The sequence below is a fragment of the Gymnoscopelus braueri genome (genome assembly GCF_963280865.1).
Source record: "Gymnoscopelus braueri genome assembly, chromosome: 16".
Classification (NCBI taxonomy): Eukaryota; Metazoa; Chordata; class Actinopteri; order Myctophiformes; family Myctophidae; genus Gymnoscopelus; species Gymnoscopelus braueri.
The window spans coordinates 10,656,628-10,674,664 of NC_137616.1; the positions used below are offsets into that span (position 1 = coordinate 10,656,628).

General features: G+C 38.3%; 1 protein-coding gene across 1 annotated transcript; it reads left to right on the plus strand.

The window, feature by feature from the left end:
- Positions 1 to 5,951: 5,951 nt before the first annotated feature.
- On the plus strand, positions 5,952 to 17,953 carry LOC308103386 (26S proteasome regulatory subunit 10B-like). The gene is made up of 14 exons (XM_080453338.1): positions 5,952 to 6,055; positions 7,786 to 7,865; positions 7,958 to 7,997; positions 8,568 to 8,620; positions 8,732 to 8,799; positions 10,710 to 10,824; positions 11,458 to 11,545; positions 12,485 to 12,546; positions 13,223 to 13,346; positions 14,621 to 14,682; positions 15,061 to 15,181; positions 15,491 to 15,571; positions 16,077 to 16,148; positions 17,322 to 17,953. The coding sequence occupies exons 1-14, from the start codon at positions 5,959 to 5,961 to the stop codon at positions 17,438 to 17,440; spliced, it is 1,182 nt and encodes a 393-aa protein (XP_080309464.1). The 5' UTR covers positions 5,952 to 5,958; the 3' UTR covers positions 17,441 to 17,953.
- Positions 17,954 to 18,037: the final 84 nt, after the last annotated feature.

Below are 18,037 nucleotides of genomic sequence, written 5' to 3' on the forward strand. Positions count from 1 at the left end.
AATGTGTGTAAACATTTGCAAGCTTGTTGTTGAAGCTCAGAGAAACAGCACTCCTTGCTGTTGATAGCTTATTCTGCTCATTTGTACTCAATGTATATATCACTCTGGAAAAGACCTTAAGGAAAATGTATACATTGTAAATGTGATTTATGCATACGACACATGCTGTGTTTATGAAGTTGTCCTGTTTGCATCCCGTTTACTTCAAGCTCTGAAATGCTATGTCCCAGAACGTGAAATGATGCTTAATTTATATTCCGTCGTACTATGGTGTCGCTCACCGAAATAGCAGATCTACAAGCTAAGCTTGTGCATTGGCTATTTTTGGAAAGTGACACACCATGCCACAAAGTAAATTAGTCAGGCTTAATTGAGTCAGTCAGATCAGTGAAAAAGGCCACAAATGCAGGACTAACTGAGAGGTTAGCTGGTCATAGGCCAATTTTTGTCAAGTGGCACTGATTCATGGCATAACACAGTACATCACCTAGCATGGCTTTCCAACTTAAGGATATCCATGAAATTGTATTCATTCAGGATCCCAGAAACTTATTTTTTATCAGCCTGACTGATATATCGTTTGGCAGGCATATCACAGATGCAGAATACCATTATCGTGTACAGAATATGTCCTGATCGATATGCGCTTTTTTACATAATGCAGAAAAAAATGCTTGGGGTAATTCAGAAAGGATTGTGTGTGTTTTAATTTTATTTATAGTTATTTATAAGGATTTAATTGAAGTTTACTGTTTCAGTGCACTGATATCATTTTGAACAATAAAGTGTATTGTTAAACTGTAAAATATTCTGCCCCAGGCTCCATTACATAACTTGGTCATGGTCACAAGTGTTTATATAAAGAATATTGGACAATATATTGATTTTTTACTCCTAGTATCAGTATTGGCATCGCCCCAAAAAAATCCTATACAGTAATACATATTTTTAAGTAATATGACCTTTGTTGGTAATTCATGAGTATATTTAGCTTAAACCGTTTCACCCTTGTTCTTGCATTCAATCCAACAACAGGATGTAACAGACGTCTGTTCACAATGCACCCATTATAGGGGATAGTAGGACTAGTGCCACTTCCTATGGCCTTTCACATGCAGCTGAATCCTCAGGTGGCATACTGGCTTGGAAAAAAGAAAAAGCATAGTAATCTTTACAGATGTCAGAAACTTGACAGAAAACGTATGTGATTGCACCGACATTTTAGCATGTTCTATTAAGTTACGAAACAGACAATGAAAAGCCTGTTTTGTCTACTTTATTTTACCAAATGGACACTCCTATTTGGGTCAATCTCTGAGGATTTTACAATGTACTGCCAGATATTTCTGGTTTACTTAGTCTCAAATCCTTTGCCTGGGAGCATCAGATAGCAACGCCTCTGTGTATCTATAAATATAGACTCCAAAACCGCTTGACGAGAACAGTTTTGATGTTGTAGGATCACACCATGCTCTGACAGTATACTTTGTTGACCCCCCAGGCCAGGGGTCTACTTGGGCCCCTCCTATTTTCCCACTACACCAAATCTTCTGTGTTGAAATTAGCCGATCTACAAGCTCACAATGCGTTGTTACAATGTTGTGACATGTGCTTGTAGATCAACTACTTTCGCTGAATGTTCAGATGTTCTATGGCTGCACTTGAAAATAGCTCTGAATGAGAAAATCTGTGAAATTCCTAAGACGTGAATCTAAGACTGTGACAAACTCAGTGATGGACTCACATGTTTTACTTAAGTAAAAGTATCAATACTGCAATGTAGATTTACTCTGTTACAAGTAAAAGTCCTGTATTAAAAATGTACTTGAGTCAGTAGTACAAAATGATTGGCATCAAAATATACTTAAAATACCAAAGTAGAAGTACTCATTGTGCGGAATGTCCCATTTCACAAGTTAAAAATGTATACAAATCTTTTGAAAATAGCCGATATACAGGCTCACAATCCGTCGCATCGCGACGGATTGTGAGCTTGTGGATTGGCTATTTTCAAATAGCTGTAATATATATAGGGCTGAAGTGGATAATGTATGTTTTGAAATAATGATCAAAATCTACAAAATAACTAGTAACTAGTTTTCATATAATTGCAATGGAGTAAAAAGTACAATATTTGCCTCTGAGGTGTAGTGGAGTAGAAGTAAAAGTATTGAAACATTAAAGTGAAAATACCTCAACATTTTGCTTAAGTACAGTAGCCTACTTGAGTAAATGTTACTATACACCAATGGACAAACTGCCCACATGGAGGGGATAACAATAGATAACTAACTAAATAAATGTCTTAGGATGAACTCCCGCTGGAGTTTTCCTTCTGCACTTCCTCCTACTCAACTTTCAACTACTGGAGGAAAAAAAGACTTACTGAAAGTTTGATATGAGACAAAGCAATTACTGCCATCAATCTATTTAAGTAACAAACAATGTTATTCTTTCTGTTATTACATTGTCACAATGAAAATAAAAAAATAATTCGTTATATTATTGTGTGTGCATGTAAATTGAGGCTTTTTACATAATTCCACTTCGGCCCTATAAATTTCTTAGCAAAAATAGCCTACTTTTATTTTTCACATTATTTTTTTGAAAATGTTCACCTATAATGACATGCAGTGGTGTAAAGTAACTAAGTACATTTACTCAAGTACTGTACTTAAGTACAATTTTGAGGTATTTTTTTTAACCTATTTCCAGTTTTCAGTACTTTTATCTCTACTCCACATCTCAGAGACAAATATTGTACTTTTACTCCACTACAATTATTTGAAAACTTTAGTCACTGGTTACTTTGTAGATTTTGATTATTATTACAAAACTTACATTAACCACTTCAGCCCTATATACATTTCGGCCATTTGAAAATAGCCGATCTACACGACGCATTGTGAGCTTGTAGAACTGCTATTTTCATAGGATATATATTTTTTTTTAAACTTGTGAAATGGAACATTCTCATAACGAGTACTTTTACTTTTGGTACTTAAAATAAATTTTGATGCCAGTTCTTTTGTACTTTTTCTCAAGTACATTTTGAATTCCAGACTTCTACTTGTAACAAAGCATTTCTACATTGCAGTATCGATACTTTTACTTTAGTAAAACGTTTGATTCATCTTTCCACCACTGATGACATGCCCAAAATAGGGACGCCAGATTGAAAGTGGCTACTGAGGGAGCAAGGGTTGCATAACAGTCAGCCACTGCAAGACGGTTTGCATCATCGGGACGTCAGTTCTCTTGCTATCTTGTCTGGGTGAAGAGGCAACATCCTACTAGCTTTGTTCCCAGGCTCTCAGAGAGCACTGGAGGTTTGATGAGAACAAGGTCTTCTTAGTCAACCCCAAAGCAGCTTACTGGAGTATCAACTGATTCAAGTGTTTATGTGACATGACACAGATGGTCTTCCTGGCAGCCCATTACTTATACTTGAGGAGAACGTCCAAAGTGTTGTTATGGATGACCGGGGCTGTTTGTTTTAACTCATTTTCCCAGTTCCTGGGACATGGCTGCGTAGTGGTGGGGTGGGTGGTAAGATAAACAAGGTTGAGATTGAAGTTTCCTTTCGCCCACTTTGTTCGATCCACGACATTTGGAACAATAACACTCATGTTGAAACACACAAGTCTGTCATTCAAATTATTCTACTGACCTTCCCTCTACATTCCTCATCCCTGATGATGTCTTTTCTCCAGAAACATTGCACCTATTCATCAACGGAATGAAATCACCCTGTATTATCTGGCAGAGAGAGAATGGGAGAAAAGAACACTTTCCCAGTGTGCTTTGTGGGTTATGTTTAGTTTCATAGGATGCTATTTTCCACCATAACACAATTGTGCTCCTAACCAAGATCCTATTGGAAAAGTGAGACTGTGAGTTACTACTGTGCAAGTAAGCTATGAATCACATCCATGAGGAAGTGGCCCAAAGTCCCACTTCTCTGTTGTTTCACCTTTTATCCAGTTTCAATGTGACATGTTGTGACCTTATAGATTGGCTATTTTTGCTATTTAAAAATGTTTTGGCTTAGTGGTTAACCTTGACCAATACTCACTTGTGCTAGTGTGATGCCCACTAAAGTGCAATCACATTAGTGCAGATATAGGTAATTAGTTTAGTTTCACTGTGTTTTGAGAGTAATTGTCATTTCTTTTTGCCTTCTGTATTTCTATGGTGATTTATCTTGGTTTCACACCAAAAGAACAGTTTGGTCACTAGGGTGGCAGTAACCATGGTTCATCCGTGATTCACCTTCTGGGACTGGTTCTCAATCTTTTCTGGATCAGGGGCCAGGGCCCTCTTGAAAACCTTGAAAGTGTTTGCGGGCCACGTGCATTTTCAAAGCCTCTTTATTGTAATGATCAATCAATCGATTGTGGCTCCGGCCCACAGGTTGAGAACCATTGGTCTAGACTAGAGCGCAAGCGCCTCTCTTTTCTTCTGAGGAGACTTGGTAAATGAGAGCCACGTTTCCCCTGGCTGTCTCACATTTGTTCACATTTTAACCTGTCTTCCATACTGTAGCTGCCATTAGGTGCTTTAGCCTGGTAGGCTACTTGTAACACTAGCATACAGTAGGCTGGCTGTGTTTCTGTGCAAGTAGAATGTTTTTCCTGTAGTATTATTTTAGGCCTATTTTATCCAGAGCTTTCCAAATGAGAGCACATCATGTCCATGCTGTCACTGTTTGGCAAGTTTGACTGTGTTATGTGCAAAAGGTGGGTTAATGATCAGAGAGGTGGAAAGAAAAGGCAAGGCAAGTTTATTTGTTGCTAGCCTACACCATAGGCTATTACAAAGGCACAATAATCAGTATTTAGGTAGGTTGAAATGTGAATAAAAGACAGTTGGAAACTGTTTTTTGTTTGCTTTTTTTTTTACATTGGTCACCATTTGTTTGACCTCTGGGAACAGTTAGACCATGCAGTCCCACATGATCTGAGACTTCTTCAAGTGTTTTATTTCTTGTGGGTTAAAGACGTAAAAACAAGCCAGAGATGTGTTTTACTTCTTGAGGGTTAAAGCTGTAAAAAAAAGCTGTAACCCCCATTAATGTCTTTGTTCATGACCCTGTCAGACCAACTCATGACCCAGTTTGTTTTTTATATCTATTTATAGCATCCTGGCATATCTCAATAATGAGGAAATACTGTACCAAGGGACATGGTCAGAACATTTGGATTCTTGCAAAAATATTAATTTATTGTTGAAATGACAGTTTTGCTTCACCACTGACTGAGTGGTTTAAATGGTGGTTACAGCAAGATAGCATGTATGCTTTCCAAAACATTATGGCAGGTTTTGTTACATTGGAGTGGACATAATTGTATATCTTACGGTTGTGTCCAATCATCATATACAATACATACTGATGTATTTATTGGGTATATACTGATACCCAAATCCAACCTTTGATGCTGAGTGACAAGCAGTGCACTGGTATGACCCGGCAGGGTATCGAACTCTAACCTCCTAGTCTCAGGGCGGACACTCTAACCACAAGGCTACAGAGTTACTGCTGTAAGCATACATTATTGTTGCCATACTGTATACTTCTGTGATTTTCAGAGGAAATAACATACATTTCTGGAGGTCAGTCTGAGTAGTAGTTGTAGTGGTGGTAATAATAATAATAATAATAATAATAATAATAATAATAATAATAATAATATCATTATTATTATTATTATTATTATTATTATTATTATTATTATTATTATTATTATATAGTAATAATATAAAGTCAACAATTCAGTGTGCTGTCTGAAAAGGATAGACAGTGCGTTTTATATTAGTATAATATCTAAAAACTATACAGACTTGATTAATTTAACTTGACTGTCAAAATTGTAAACAGCAATGTGGGCGGAGACTTCAAGCAAAACACAATGTGACGTCACCAGCGTGCGACCCATCATCATACAGTGCGGCGTCAACATGGCGGTGGTGGTGGCAGACAGCAGGGACAAGGGTCTTCAAGACTACAGGAAGAAACTACTGGAACATAAAGAGATAGACGGGCGGTTAAAAGAACGTAAGAAACCAACTGTGTTCCGATAAGAGGAACAACTTTCAGAACTGTCTTTATTTTTTTCAGAGGACGTGCTGACTGTACGTTATAGCAGCTAGCCGAGGTAGCTATAGCAATTGTGCTTTGTCATGCTAGTGGGCATCTCCATAGAATGAATGGGTCAGCGATGCTAGCTTAATGCTAACGATGACAAGTGCAGCAGCGTTGGTGTGACAATCTTTCTTAAAGGGTAAGACCACTTTAGTAGAGGTTTGGGTTGTGTAGTTACCTTGCCATGATGTAACTCCAAAGTTGGGCAAGAAATAAAAAATAATTGCTCCATTGATTAGAAATTGATAATTCAAAATATGCTCCTCATTGACTTACATTGTACGGTAAAACAGCTCTCAAAGTCACTCTTTTAGCACATAAATGAACCCAAACATAGCTGGTTCAGACAACATAGAGCATCACCAAACCCAGTACTGTTTGTTTTTTTAATAAAAATGTCAACTTCCTGTTGATTTTACTATTTGAAGATCTGGATCCGGATCCGCCGATCCAGTCCGGGTTTTCTACTTATTAAAAATGGCAAAATCAACAGGAAGTTGACATTTTTATTAAAAAAAAAAACTGTACTGGGTTTGGTGATGTTCTATATTGTCTGAATCAACTTTGTTTGCGTTCGTTTTTGTGCTAAAAGAGTGACTTTGAGAGCAGTTTTACCGTACAATGTAAGTCAATGAGGAGCATATTTTGAATTATCAATTTCTAATCAATGGAGCAATTCTTTTTTATTTCTTGCCCAACTTTGGAGTTACATCATGGCAAAGTAAATACACAACCCAAACCTCTACCAAAGTGGTCTTGCCCTTTAAGCCTAAATACAGTAGTTTTCAAACGTTTTGGTTTCAGGGAGAGGACATAAATGGAATTTGGTCCATTTGTACTACGCTCTCAGAGTTACAGACCTGTAAGGGTCCATTTAGAACCCCCTCAAGTAGCCTTGAAACATGACTTGTCATGTGAACCATGGCTACCCCTCAGACAAGTAGCTCAAGTGTCCCACTGGTGGTTCTCAAATTGGGGTCCGGGCCTCTACGGGGACCCCCCAGGGGCCCTTGAGGGGGTTCCAGGGTGTCCCCAGCTAAATGATAGTTAGGAACCAAATGGACCCTTGCTAAATGCCAAATGGGGGTCCGCTTGCTAATGTGTGTCAATGTGGGGGTCCTTGACACGAAAAAGTTTGAGAACCAGTGACTTAAAGAACCAGTGGCCTAATCATTTACCTGTCAGTGTTCTTGTCGGTAAGAGACACTGTCCTATAAAATTGTTAAGTTAGTATTAAAAGGGGTAGGAATAAATAAGCATTGCTTCTTCTGTGAAATTATTGGGTAATGTTGGCATGTTTTGTTGAATTATTAGTTATTGGAATGTTTTTGTTTTAAATAAATGGTATTCTTAAAGTTGTAGTTAAATACATAATAAAGTGTCACTTGCAGTGTCATGTTGATCAGTTCATGCAATGAGATTTTGACTGGTTTATTGGTATATGATTATGTTGCTTTTGTTTTATAGTTAATGTGTTGTGTCTTATAGTGATGTTTAATTCCCTGTATTTGATAGTTTTTTTTAGATTGTTGTTGAAAATTTGCACTTGTGCTAGAACACTCAAGCAATGCATCTGGTCTTTCCAATGCGATTGTGAAATGAAATAAACATTTGACAATTCAATGTTGAAATTCTGTTTACAGTACGAGAACAGCTCAGAGAACAGAACAAGCTGTATGAGAAGTCAGAGAATGACCTGAAAGCTCTTCAAAGTGTTGGACAGGTAAGCCTCCCTATGAAGAGTTAAAATAAGAAAGATATACTAACTCATATTTGATCTCTGTACCGTCTCTGACATTGTCCTCTGTCTTATAGATTGTTGGAGAAGTGCTCAAACAACTGACTGATGAGAAATGTAAGCTTTTGCAACCTTTTTAAAGATGAATATGTTTGGCTTTGGGTTCACTTAGTCCCATCTGTTGACCTCACCTCGGACAGCGTTATCATCCAGGAGTTGCTGGTGGTATAGAGTTTTTTTTTAAAATACCTATTTTCCAACGTATCGCAAATTGGAAGGTGGTGACATCATGACAGGGTTTTTTACAGCCTGTGCAGATGCAGAATTTCCAATAAAAAAAAACTGCTGCTGTTAAATTCTGGATATCCCAATTTAAAAAGCTGTTTCATATCCTATCGTAATATCATTTTACTGACCAGTTGTTGTTACTACAGACATCCGTAGGACCATGTCGGTAGATTCAAATTTGCAATATGACGTTGAAAAATACGTTAAAAGTACCTGTTTGCTCCCGGCACCCCAAGAACTGGAGGCTAATGCTAATGTGACCGAGTCCCGAGCTACAGCAATGGATGAGGCCACAGATGGGGCTAGGGTTCACTGTGCTCTTGTACTGTATATACTGCAGATTGAAACTGAAGGTAAATTGATTGGAAGATGTTGTTTAATCGATGGTTCTCCGTACAGTCATCGTCAAGGCTACAAATGGACCTCGGTATGTGGTTGGATGTCGCAGACAGGTGTGTAGATTAATGGAAGATGTTAGTTCTAAAGTGTTCCTGTTTCTGTACTCGAGGTATTTGTACATTTTCAATGATGCTGTATCTGATCTGATATACTCTTCTTCACAGCTGGATAAGTCACAGCTCAAGCCAGGCACCAGAGTGGCACTGGATATGACTACACTCACTATAATGAGGTAGGTGGGGGGGGGGGGCAACGATAATGTGACACGTTTTACTAACTCTTGCCCATTGGGAACCTGTACAATTGCTTTGAATTGTCATTATGAGCCACAAAGTGATGTGCGAGACTATTGTAGTGTTCTTATTTGATTGCTTTAGGATGGTGTACTCTGCTGTTCTGTACTAGACTCACTGTGCATTACACTTAACTCATTCACTGCCACAATTATTGCTGGCCGCGTTTGCCCACTGCCAGAGATTTTTCATTTAAAAAAAAAAGTACTCAGGAGCCGAGATACAGAATTTTTAAGTTTTAAGTTAACAAGGAAGTGGATGGGAGTGTAGATCTTTAACAAATCATATCTCCTTGGTCTTTGGGTCAAATTTGAAAAAAAAACTAAAAAAGAAAAAAAAAAAAAAAAATTAATTTTTTTCAAAAAAAAAAAATTACGTTTTTTACGTCAGTGGCAGGATTGGTAAACGGGACAAATTACGTTTTTTACGTCAGTGGCAGTGAATGAGTTAAGATGGTTTCAAATTGACAACAATAACAACAGTGAACATTCCTACCCAACTTCTGTTCTGTCTTCTAGATATGAACCTAATTTAAAAAAGATGTCCACCAGTAGTTAATTAGTGAGAAAAAGATGATACTGGAAGAAAAGGCTTCTCCCTTCCCCGACCCTTTCCATTGTTGTCTAACATTATGTTAAAGTGGTTGATGATAGCATTCTCTCTTGATAAGATGACCTTAACCACTTCAGCTCTCTATACTTTGTTGTATGATGAATAGCAAAAATAGCCGTTTGATCTACATGATCACAACGTGTCGCATCATGGTGCGTTTTGAGCTTGTAATGACATGGGTCAAACCGGGACGCCAGGTTGAAATTGGTTAACCAACGGCTGGCCAGATGTGTGTTCAAGGGTTTTGAAGGCAGCTCTCCTACCGGATAATACCGTCAGGAGAAGGCGTGCTCTAGAGTCTTGAGAAGTAGTCTCTTGAGATTAATTGGGTGCAGATTCTTGAGAATACATACAATAAAGGATTATCCGCACTCTCTTCAGTTATATTCTTGATTTATTTTTAAAGATGAACAGCCGCAGCAGGACAGTCTATATAGAGAACGGATGCGTTTCGGCACGTCGGCCTTCCTCAGCGTTTCAAACTAGAATACATCAAACAGGAAGTGACATGTATAGCTATGCGATAGTGTACAGCTGATTCTCATTGGTGAATATAATTCACTTACAGTTCATAATACTATCAATGTTTACATTAAGCATTAAACATAGTATTTTTTTTTTTAAAGATTCTTAAAGTTTCCACATACACCACAACCAAAACAAATGATTCATAGAAAACGCTTCATAAAAAACAATTCAATAATAATTCTTCATTCAATCCCTTTGGGAACTCTGTATTTAGGGAATGGATCCAATAAGCCTCCCTTTGTAATAGAACCCGGTCTCTGTCCCCACCTCTTCTCAGTGGGTTGACTACTTCTAAACCTTGAAATCTCAGTGTACTCCTTATGCTCCGTAATTCTGGTTTTCAATTCTCTTTTGGTCTTTCTACGAAAAAAAGATTTCAAGGTTTTGAATTATATTCACCAATAAGAATCAGCTGTACACTGTCGCATAGCTATATATATGTCACGTCCTGTTTGATGTATTCTAGTTTGAAACGCTGAGGAAGGCCGACGTGCCGAAACCCGTCCGTTTCTCTAGATAGACTGTCGGCTGCGGCTGTTCATCTTTAATACAAATAAATCAAGACTATAACTGAAGAGTGCGGATAATCCTTTATTGTATGTCTTAGGGTTTTGTCTTGTCTCATAAGCAACATGATTGGATGAAACTCTTCATTTACTGTTTGTGATCGCTGTGTTCATATAAAATGAGTTCCCTCATCTTTCCCCAGGTACCTGCCCAGAGAGGTAGACCCCCTGGTCTACAACATGTCTCATGAGGACCCTGGCGTAATCTCGTACTCAGAGATTGGAGGCTTGTCTGAACAGATCCGTGAGCTCAGAGAGGTATGTCATCAAGTAGTAATGAGCTTAGAGCAGGGGTCTTCAGTGTTTTTTCAGGCCAAGGACCCCTTAGCTGAGACAGAGATGAAGCAGGGAGTGGACCGCCCCACTACATATTGTATAAATTGTGTTGTAGATTAAACTTTTTCATAGATTTCATAGATGGCTCCATAGACTTGTTTGACAGCACTGTCAATGTATGGCGTTGTGTTGGATTCGTGTTAATATGTATTTTCAGACAGTTAACCACTTAAACCATCACTACTTAAAAAACATATATTTGGTCTGCTCTTTCCACCAAACTTTTTTGCTGAAAATAGACGATCTACAAGCTCACAACGTTTTAATCTTGTAGATCTGCTATTTACGTCTAATGTTTCCCTCAGAATAGGGATGCCAGGGTTCAAGTGGTTAATATAAAAAAGAAAGTTCCTATGACACAAAGATTTGGCGGCCCCCCTGTAGTAAATCTGAGGATCCCCTAGGGGTCCCGGACCCCCTGTTGAAGACCCCTGGTTTAGAGATATGCCCAAAGCTGAACCAAATAGACAACTGGATTTTGGGTCAAGTTGTATATCTAAGAGAACTTGTCCTTCCAAACATGGTGATTTAGAACAATCTTAATTTCCATGTTAGGTGATTGAACTGCCTCTAACCAACCCCGAGCTGTTCCTGAGGGTGGGAATCATCCCTCCAAAGGGCTGTCTGCTCTACGGACCTCCAGGTGAGACGATGCATGCCAGCCATTTATAGACGTGCGCAGCTCAAATAAGAAGAGTAAAACCCTAGTACTGCCTGCATTATGGGTTTCATTCTCTCCAGTGGGTTTAGAGTACTGTAGCAAAGTAAAAATAACATGCCTTCTATTGAAAGGTATTGTATATGTGTCCACTAAATGATGTATGAGTCATAAGCTAATTAGATATGGGTCTCTACAGCTGTCTCCAGCTGGTGCAGAATGCGGCTGCTAAACTTTTAAGTAATGCATATAGAAGGTCACATATCACACCTGTGCTTGCTGCATTACATTGGCTGCCAATTGACTGCAGAATTGTTTTTAAATTTATTTTAATCACATATAAAGCTCTCCACGGGCTGGCCCCAAATTATTTAACCGAACTACTGCACCCCTAGGTCAATGTGAGATTACTTAGATCTTCAGACAAAGGCCTTCTCAATGTCTCTACAACGAGGCTGAAAACAAAAGGGCAGTGGAATGACTTACCACTGCCCTTAACTCTTTAACTGCCAAAAACGGGAATTCCCGTCCGATGGCTCTATGGCTATCATGGCCAATGACGGAATGACGAAAATATGAAAAGAAATTGAAAAAATAATTTTTTTTTTGTTTATCTCAAAGGAACTAGGAGATAACGCTATCCAAAAAATTGCTGCTCCATTCACTTCAATGTTAAAAAACAAACAGAGGAAAAATGCACCTTTTTCCTGGCACTGGGACGACACAGTCTGAAATAAGTCTGGCAGTGAAAGAGTTAATAAATGCGTCAGTCGATGTCTTGAAAAAGCTGCTAAAAACGAATTTGTTTCGCAAACATTTTTTCAATTAACCTTACCTTACCTTATAGTGTACTGTATCTATTACCTCTTCTGTGTCCTTTCTCTATGATTGATCTCTTATGTTATCAAACAATTCTTTCCATAGGCACTGGGAAGACTCTTCTAGCCAGAGCTGTGGCCAGTCAACTGGACTGCAATTTCCTAAAGGTGAAGAGCATCACCTATATATACATATATTCGTATGATCCGAGTTACTTTGAAGCACTGAATTGTTTTTCTTTGCACTCTACTTGCATGACCATTTACCCTGTCATTTGTTGACTAGGGTTCATGATGTTGTTTTACTCTTGCACTTTATAAATCGCTCTGGATAAGAGCACCTGCTAAATACCTGCATTTTAAATGGTATAATGTATTGAAATGACCTGAAAAAAATTGGCATGAGATATCCACAATGACTGCAGACAAAAAATAATCAAAATTAATATTGAGCAATAGCACACTATTCATTATATTGGCTCCTGACCTCACGGACAACGCAAAAATCAAGTCCAGTTGATAAAGTTTTTGGAAAACCACTGCCCTGCCTTATGCGAGCAGTGATGACTAAATATGACCCTCAGACGATGTTCTATTGTTACTTAATTGTTTTTGATGATGTATTGTTTACAGCAGGGGTTCTCAAAATGGGGTCCGGGGACCCCCAGGGGTCAGTGTTCCATTGCTCCGAGTTTTTTTACTTTACAGTATAGATTGGGGTCCCAGAGATAGAAAATGGCATCAAATAGGGGTTTGTGGCCTAATGCGTATCATACTGGGGGACCTTGAAATTAAAAGGTTTGAGAATCATTTGTGTGTGTGTGTGTGTGTGTGTGTGTTGCAGGTGGTGTCCAGCTCCATTGTGGATAAGTACATTGGTGAGAGTGCACGGTTGATCAGAGAGATGTTCAACTACGCCAGAGACCACCAGCCCTGCATCATCTTCATGGATGAGATCGATGCCATTGGTGAGTTAGTTCACTTAGATTGCTTTGAGGTCGGGATGTTTTAGAAGGCTCATTTCTTTCATGTCACCAGTAGAAATGAGTAATTGTTTCTTTCATGTTCATGTGTTTTGGGTTGATTATTGTATCACTGTGAAACTAAAATGAAACAAACCATGGATGTGTTATTTATTTATTTGCTGTTTGCAAGACATTCCATTTAATGTTCCTGCTCCCACAGTTCTATATACTGCTTTTTTATCCCTCTACGGTCGACAGCCGTGGCCCGAGGCATTATGTTTTCGGATTGTCCATCCCACCGTCCGTTTTTGTCCACCTTGAGGGAATTTCATTACCTCTGGCACAAACATCCACTTGGATTCAAGGATGAACTGATTAGAATTTGGTGGTCAAGGTCACTGGGACTTCAGAATTCACAAGTGAATTATGACCACATTTCACACAAATGTCTTAATTGAATAAAATGATGAAGTGAGGATTTTGGTGGTCAAGATCACTGTGACCTCGCATCCACCCCATTCATGAATGCATTATCTCAGGAACGCCTGGAGGGAAATTTAATTTGGCACAAACGCCCACTTGGACACCCGGATGAACTAATTTACAGGTTACTGTGACCTCACCCAACATGTTTCATACATGTCAAAATAGTGATAGTCGGCCCGGACCACTGGCGTAGCGGTCCGGGCGCCAAAGTAGCCTGACAGCGACGTTCTTTGCTGCATGTCACTCCCCATCTCTCTCCCCGGCGCATTTCCTGTCAACCTACTATCCAATCAATAAAGGCATAAAAAAGCCCCCAAAAAATCAAAAGAAAATACAATAGTGATAGCCGACATTTTTCTACAAAATATATAACACCCTTTATTATCTTCAATATTATTTGAATGTAGACACACATGGATGTGAACTGCAACTGGTTGGCGGAGGCATACAAACTGCAATGCAGTGTTTCTAAAGTTTTTTTTTCAGTGAATGATCACCATCACTCTTTGCTCCTCTCTCAGTCTGTCAGTCTGTGTGAAATCAATCCTTCAGTTTCCCTCCTCAATAGTTATTTCTCTTTTTTTCACTTGGATTTATTTCATCTTCTAGTATCATTTTACATTCAGGTCCACTGGCTCTTTCCTTGATTGATCTCACAGCTGTTTGCTTGTAGAATCGAAGTTTATTTTATGGTTTCAGTTCTGCTCTGCTGAATGGTAAAGCTTCATCCCTTGAAGGTCAAATGAATGTGTGATCATGATTAAATGTGTTTCTTCCTTCATGTCTTTCAGGTGGCCGTCGTTTCTCAGAGGGAACTTCAGCAGACAGAGAGATTCAGAGAACTCTTATGGAGGTACTGTCTGTGTCTCGCTTCCATTTACTGTTAAGATTTAGAAGACCGCTTGAGGGAGAACAGGTTTTAGTCATCGGTAAACCACTTTGAACCTGGCATTCCTGTTTTGCATGTCAAAACATTTCCAAACATTTTCAAAGATAGCAAACATTGCGGATATATACAAGTGTGTAGATCTGCTATTTTTGCTACTTTTGCGCCACACTGGGCATACAATAAGGTATAAACTAGGAGGACATTGATGAAAAAACGTAAAAAATATGAAATATGGAGGTTACAAGGTTTTTGCCCGACGGCGAAGATATGTAACAGTCATGCAGCCCTAACAATAAACATGTATTCCACATCGCTCATTTGAATCCTCTGTGCGATCCTCAGCTGCTGAACCAGATGGACGGTTTTGACACCCTGCACAGAGTAAAGATGATCATGGCCACTAACAGACCTGACACTTTGGATCCTGCTCTGCTGCGTCCTGGCAGGCTGGACCGCAAAATACGTAAGCTCACCGCTTCTCACTAGGCCTGTCACAATTGTTACATAATCACAATTATTTTTTGCATTAATCGTGTCCATGCTGAAAGACGTTCATACATTTTCCAGAAATAGTGTAAATGGCAGACCTACATATATATGGGTCGGGTTCATGCTATGCCTATCTGATTTTACTGTACTTGTTGCTCGTCGTTTTCTTGCATTTTGTCTTTTCTGCTTCTAGGTGTGATATTTATATGAACACTCATTGTACCGCTGTGTTTTCATGAAGGTGGACTAAAAGAACGTTTATATGTTTATTCTGTTTGTACAGATATCGAGCTGCCCAATGAGCAGGCTCGTCTAGACATTCTGAAGATCCACGCGGGTCCAATCACCAAACATGGAGAAACAGGTTTGTTAAAACGCTGCATGACACATCTCTTTCCACAATGAGACATTGTTGTAACTTTACGTTCCTCAGTGTTGCCTGTCAAAATTATCGCCATATCGCAATTGTTGGAGCTACAGTAATCACAATTATTTTACATATCTCTAGAATCATTTTCATTCAATGGAAGCTTGCATTGACTTTATAAGGTTTTAAAAAAAACCATATTATTTATTTTGATTATTAGTACTGGTCATTGTTGATTTGTATATTTCAGAAATAGGCTTTGTGTGTTTAAGTTATTTGTCATATCTACCCTTTGGAAGTTTTGTTTACAAAACCTAAAAGGCCAATAGAAATATATTTTTTATTTATATATTCCATATGTTGTACAATGCCAAAAAAACTATTAAATCATTAATGTTTATGTCGGCAACTAAAATGATCATGACCGCCCTACTCAGTGGGGGCCAAATATTTCTCCATTAGTCTACTTTAAACACATTGCTCATTATTACTGTCTCATCAGATTATGAAGCCATCGTGAAGCTGTCGGATGGATTCAATGGAGCCGATCTAAGGAATGTGTGCACAGAAGCAGGTAGGGTTGGGATTGTTTTTCAAAACGAATCTGAATCCATTATTAAATCTGTCAGCTTATTGAATCCAAGAGAGAATCTCTTAGATAAATAAACGAAATAGTTTTTATTGCACTCGGTGCAGCAGCAAAATGACTTTTGCCCGAGATGGTGTAATAAACATGATTTGCAGATATTAACATGCTGCTTTTATTCATCATTAGGGTCAACTATATAAATTGCAGCCTTTGTAAATTGCTGCCTTAACTACATCAGTGTTTTAATTAACCAAATGGCCTAGCCCTAGATCCTCTCTACATAAAGTTTAAAAAAAATATGGCACTCTTACTTCTATTTGATTCTGCATGTGACATGTATAAACACATTTACTCTGACCCTGTCGTATCACGAATACTGCATTTCCCCAGTAGTTTGTTCAGGTGTGCCCACACTAATTACAACATTTGCAAAAATGTGTAAAATAGAGAGGATTAAGAGAATCTGTTAGACTGAGCTGAACAAATCATACTTATTTAACAATCATAGTTTATACTGTATGATCATATGTTGTGATTGGATCGGTAGGTGCAGATTTTATATTGGCCGCCAACACCAGACTAGCATTTGAGTTATTTTCATTTAGAATATAATTTGTGGTTGAATAGTCGAGGTGTTTTCATTTACAAAAGCATAAAGTGCAATAGTATTCCCCAAATCATCAGTTAATAGTGATCACAATATATCTAACAAAATAATTATTACCAAATGAATCAGTTGCATATCTCTAACCATAGGTAATTTGACTTTATTTACCTCATCAACAATATATCCACAGATGCAGGGCTGTCGATTATTTTTTTTGTATTTATTCATTTGATTACTTTTTTTGATTAATCAAGTTCAACAAATTGACACAAAAACATTTTTTGTGTCAATCTAGTAGTCGATTAATCATTTACACACTGTTTTATACTTCGTCATACAACAGTGCCACCAAATATAGCCGATCTACAAGCTCGATTAGGCATGTTGAGCTTGTAGATCTGCATTTTTTTGCTATTGTTCACTATTCTTTGTCATCCATGACCCCAAAATCAAATATCTTATTAAAATATTAGTTTTTCTATTTGTTCCATTAACTGTTGACCTCTACACAGATGTCTCTTAATTTATGTTGACTTTGTGTTTGTCTGTAGGTTTGTTTGCCATCCGTGCGGACCGTGAGTACGTCACTCAGGAGGACTTTATGAAAGCTGTGCGCAAGGTGGCAGATGGCAAGAAACTGGAGTCCAAGTTGGACTATAAGCCTTTATAAGCCTGTATAAATGCTTCTCTGTGTCTGTTTTTATTTTCTTTAACCACGTGAACCCTAGTGTCCCCATTGTGGGGGGGGGGGCGAACATTCGCCGAAAATAGCAGATCTACAAGCTCACAATATGGCATCACAATATGACCGTTGTGAGCTTGTAGATTGGGGGGAAAGGATAGATCCCGGAGGGACTGAATTATATAGGGTTTAGGTGGTTAAGTTGCAAGTTTTTAAGGTGGGATATGCCTTTTGCTGTGTTGTATCTATCCCATATCTCAAGGCCAGAAAAAGAAAACAATTTCTTACTTATTTTGTATGTTTGTGGAAAGCGACATTATTATAGTACCATTTATTTACAGTTGCCAACAAAGTGACCTCAAGTAGTACATTCACATACATAATATACATTTACTTCATGCTCTTAGGTCTCAAGTCTGACTTTCCTGCTATGTATCTGAGATACTGGCATTCATCATTACATTTGTATAAAATATAATAAAATTAAGCCCTACATTATAACACCATTGTTGTCTTATTTTGTTTCAGTAGATATGGCTGTTAATCACCGCTTTATAACATTTATCAGACATAAGCTGGGGCCTA

Bases quoted from the DNA above. Each gene is read 5' to 3' on its own strand.
- LOC308103386 (XM_080453338.1), top strand. From the start codon at position 5,959: ATGGCGGTGGTGGTGGCAGACAGCAGGGACAAGGGTCTTCAAGACTAC. The intron at 12,547-13,222 runs GTGAAGAGCATC...TGTGTGTTGCAG, and splicing joins TGGACTGCAATTTCCTAAAG to GTGGTGTCCAGCTCCATTGT. The intron at 15,182-15,490 runs GTAAGCTCACCG...CTGTTTGTACAG, and splicing joins CAGGCTGGACCGCAAAATAC to ATATCGAGCTGCCCAATGAG.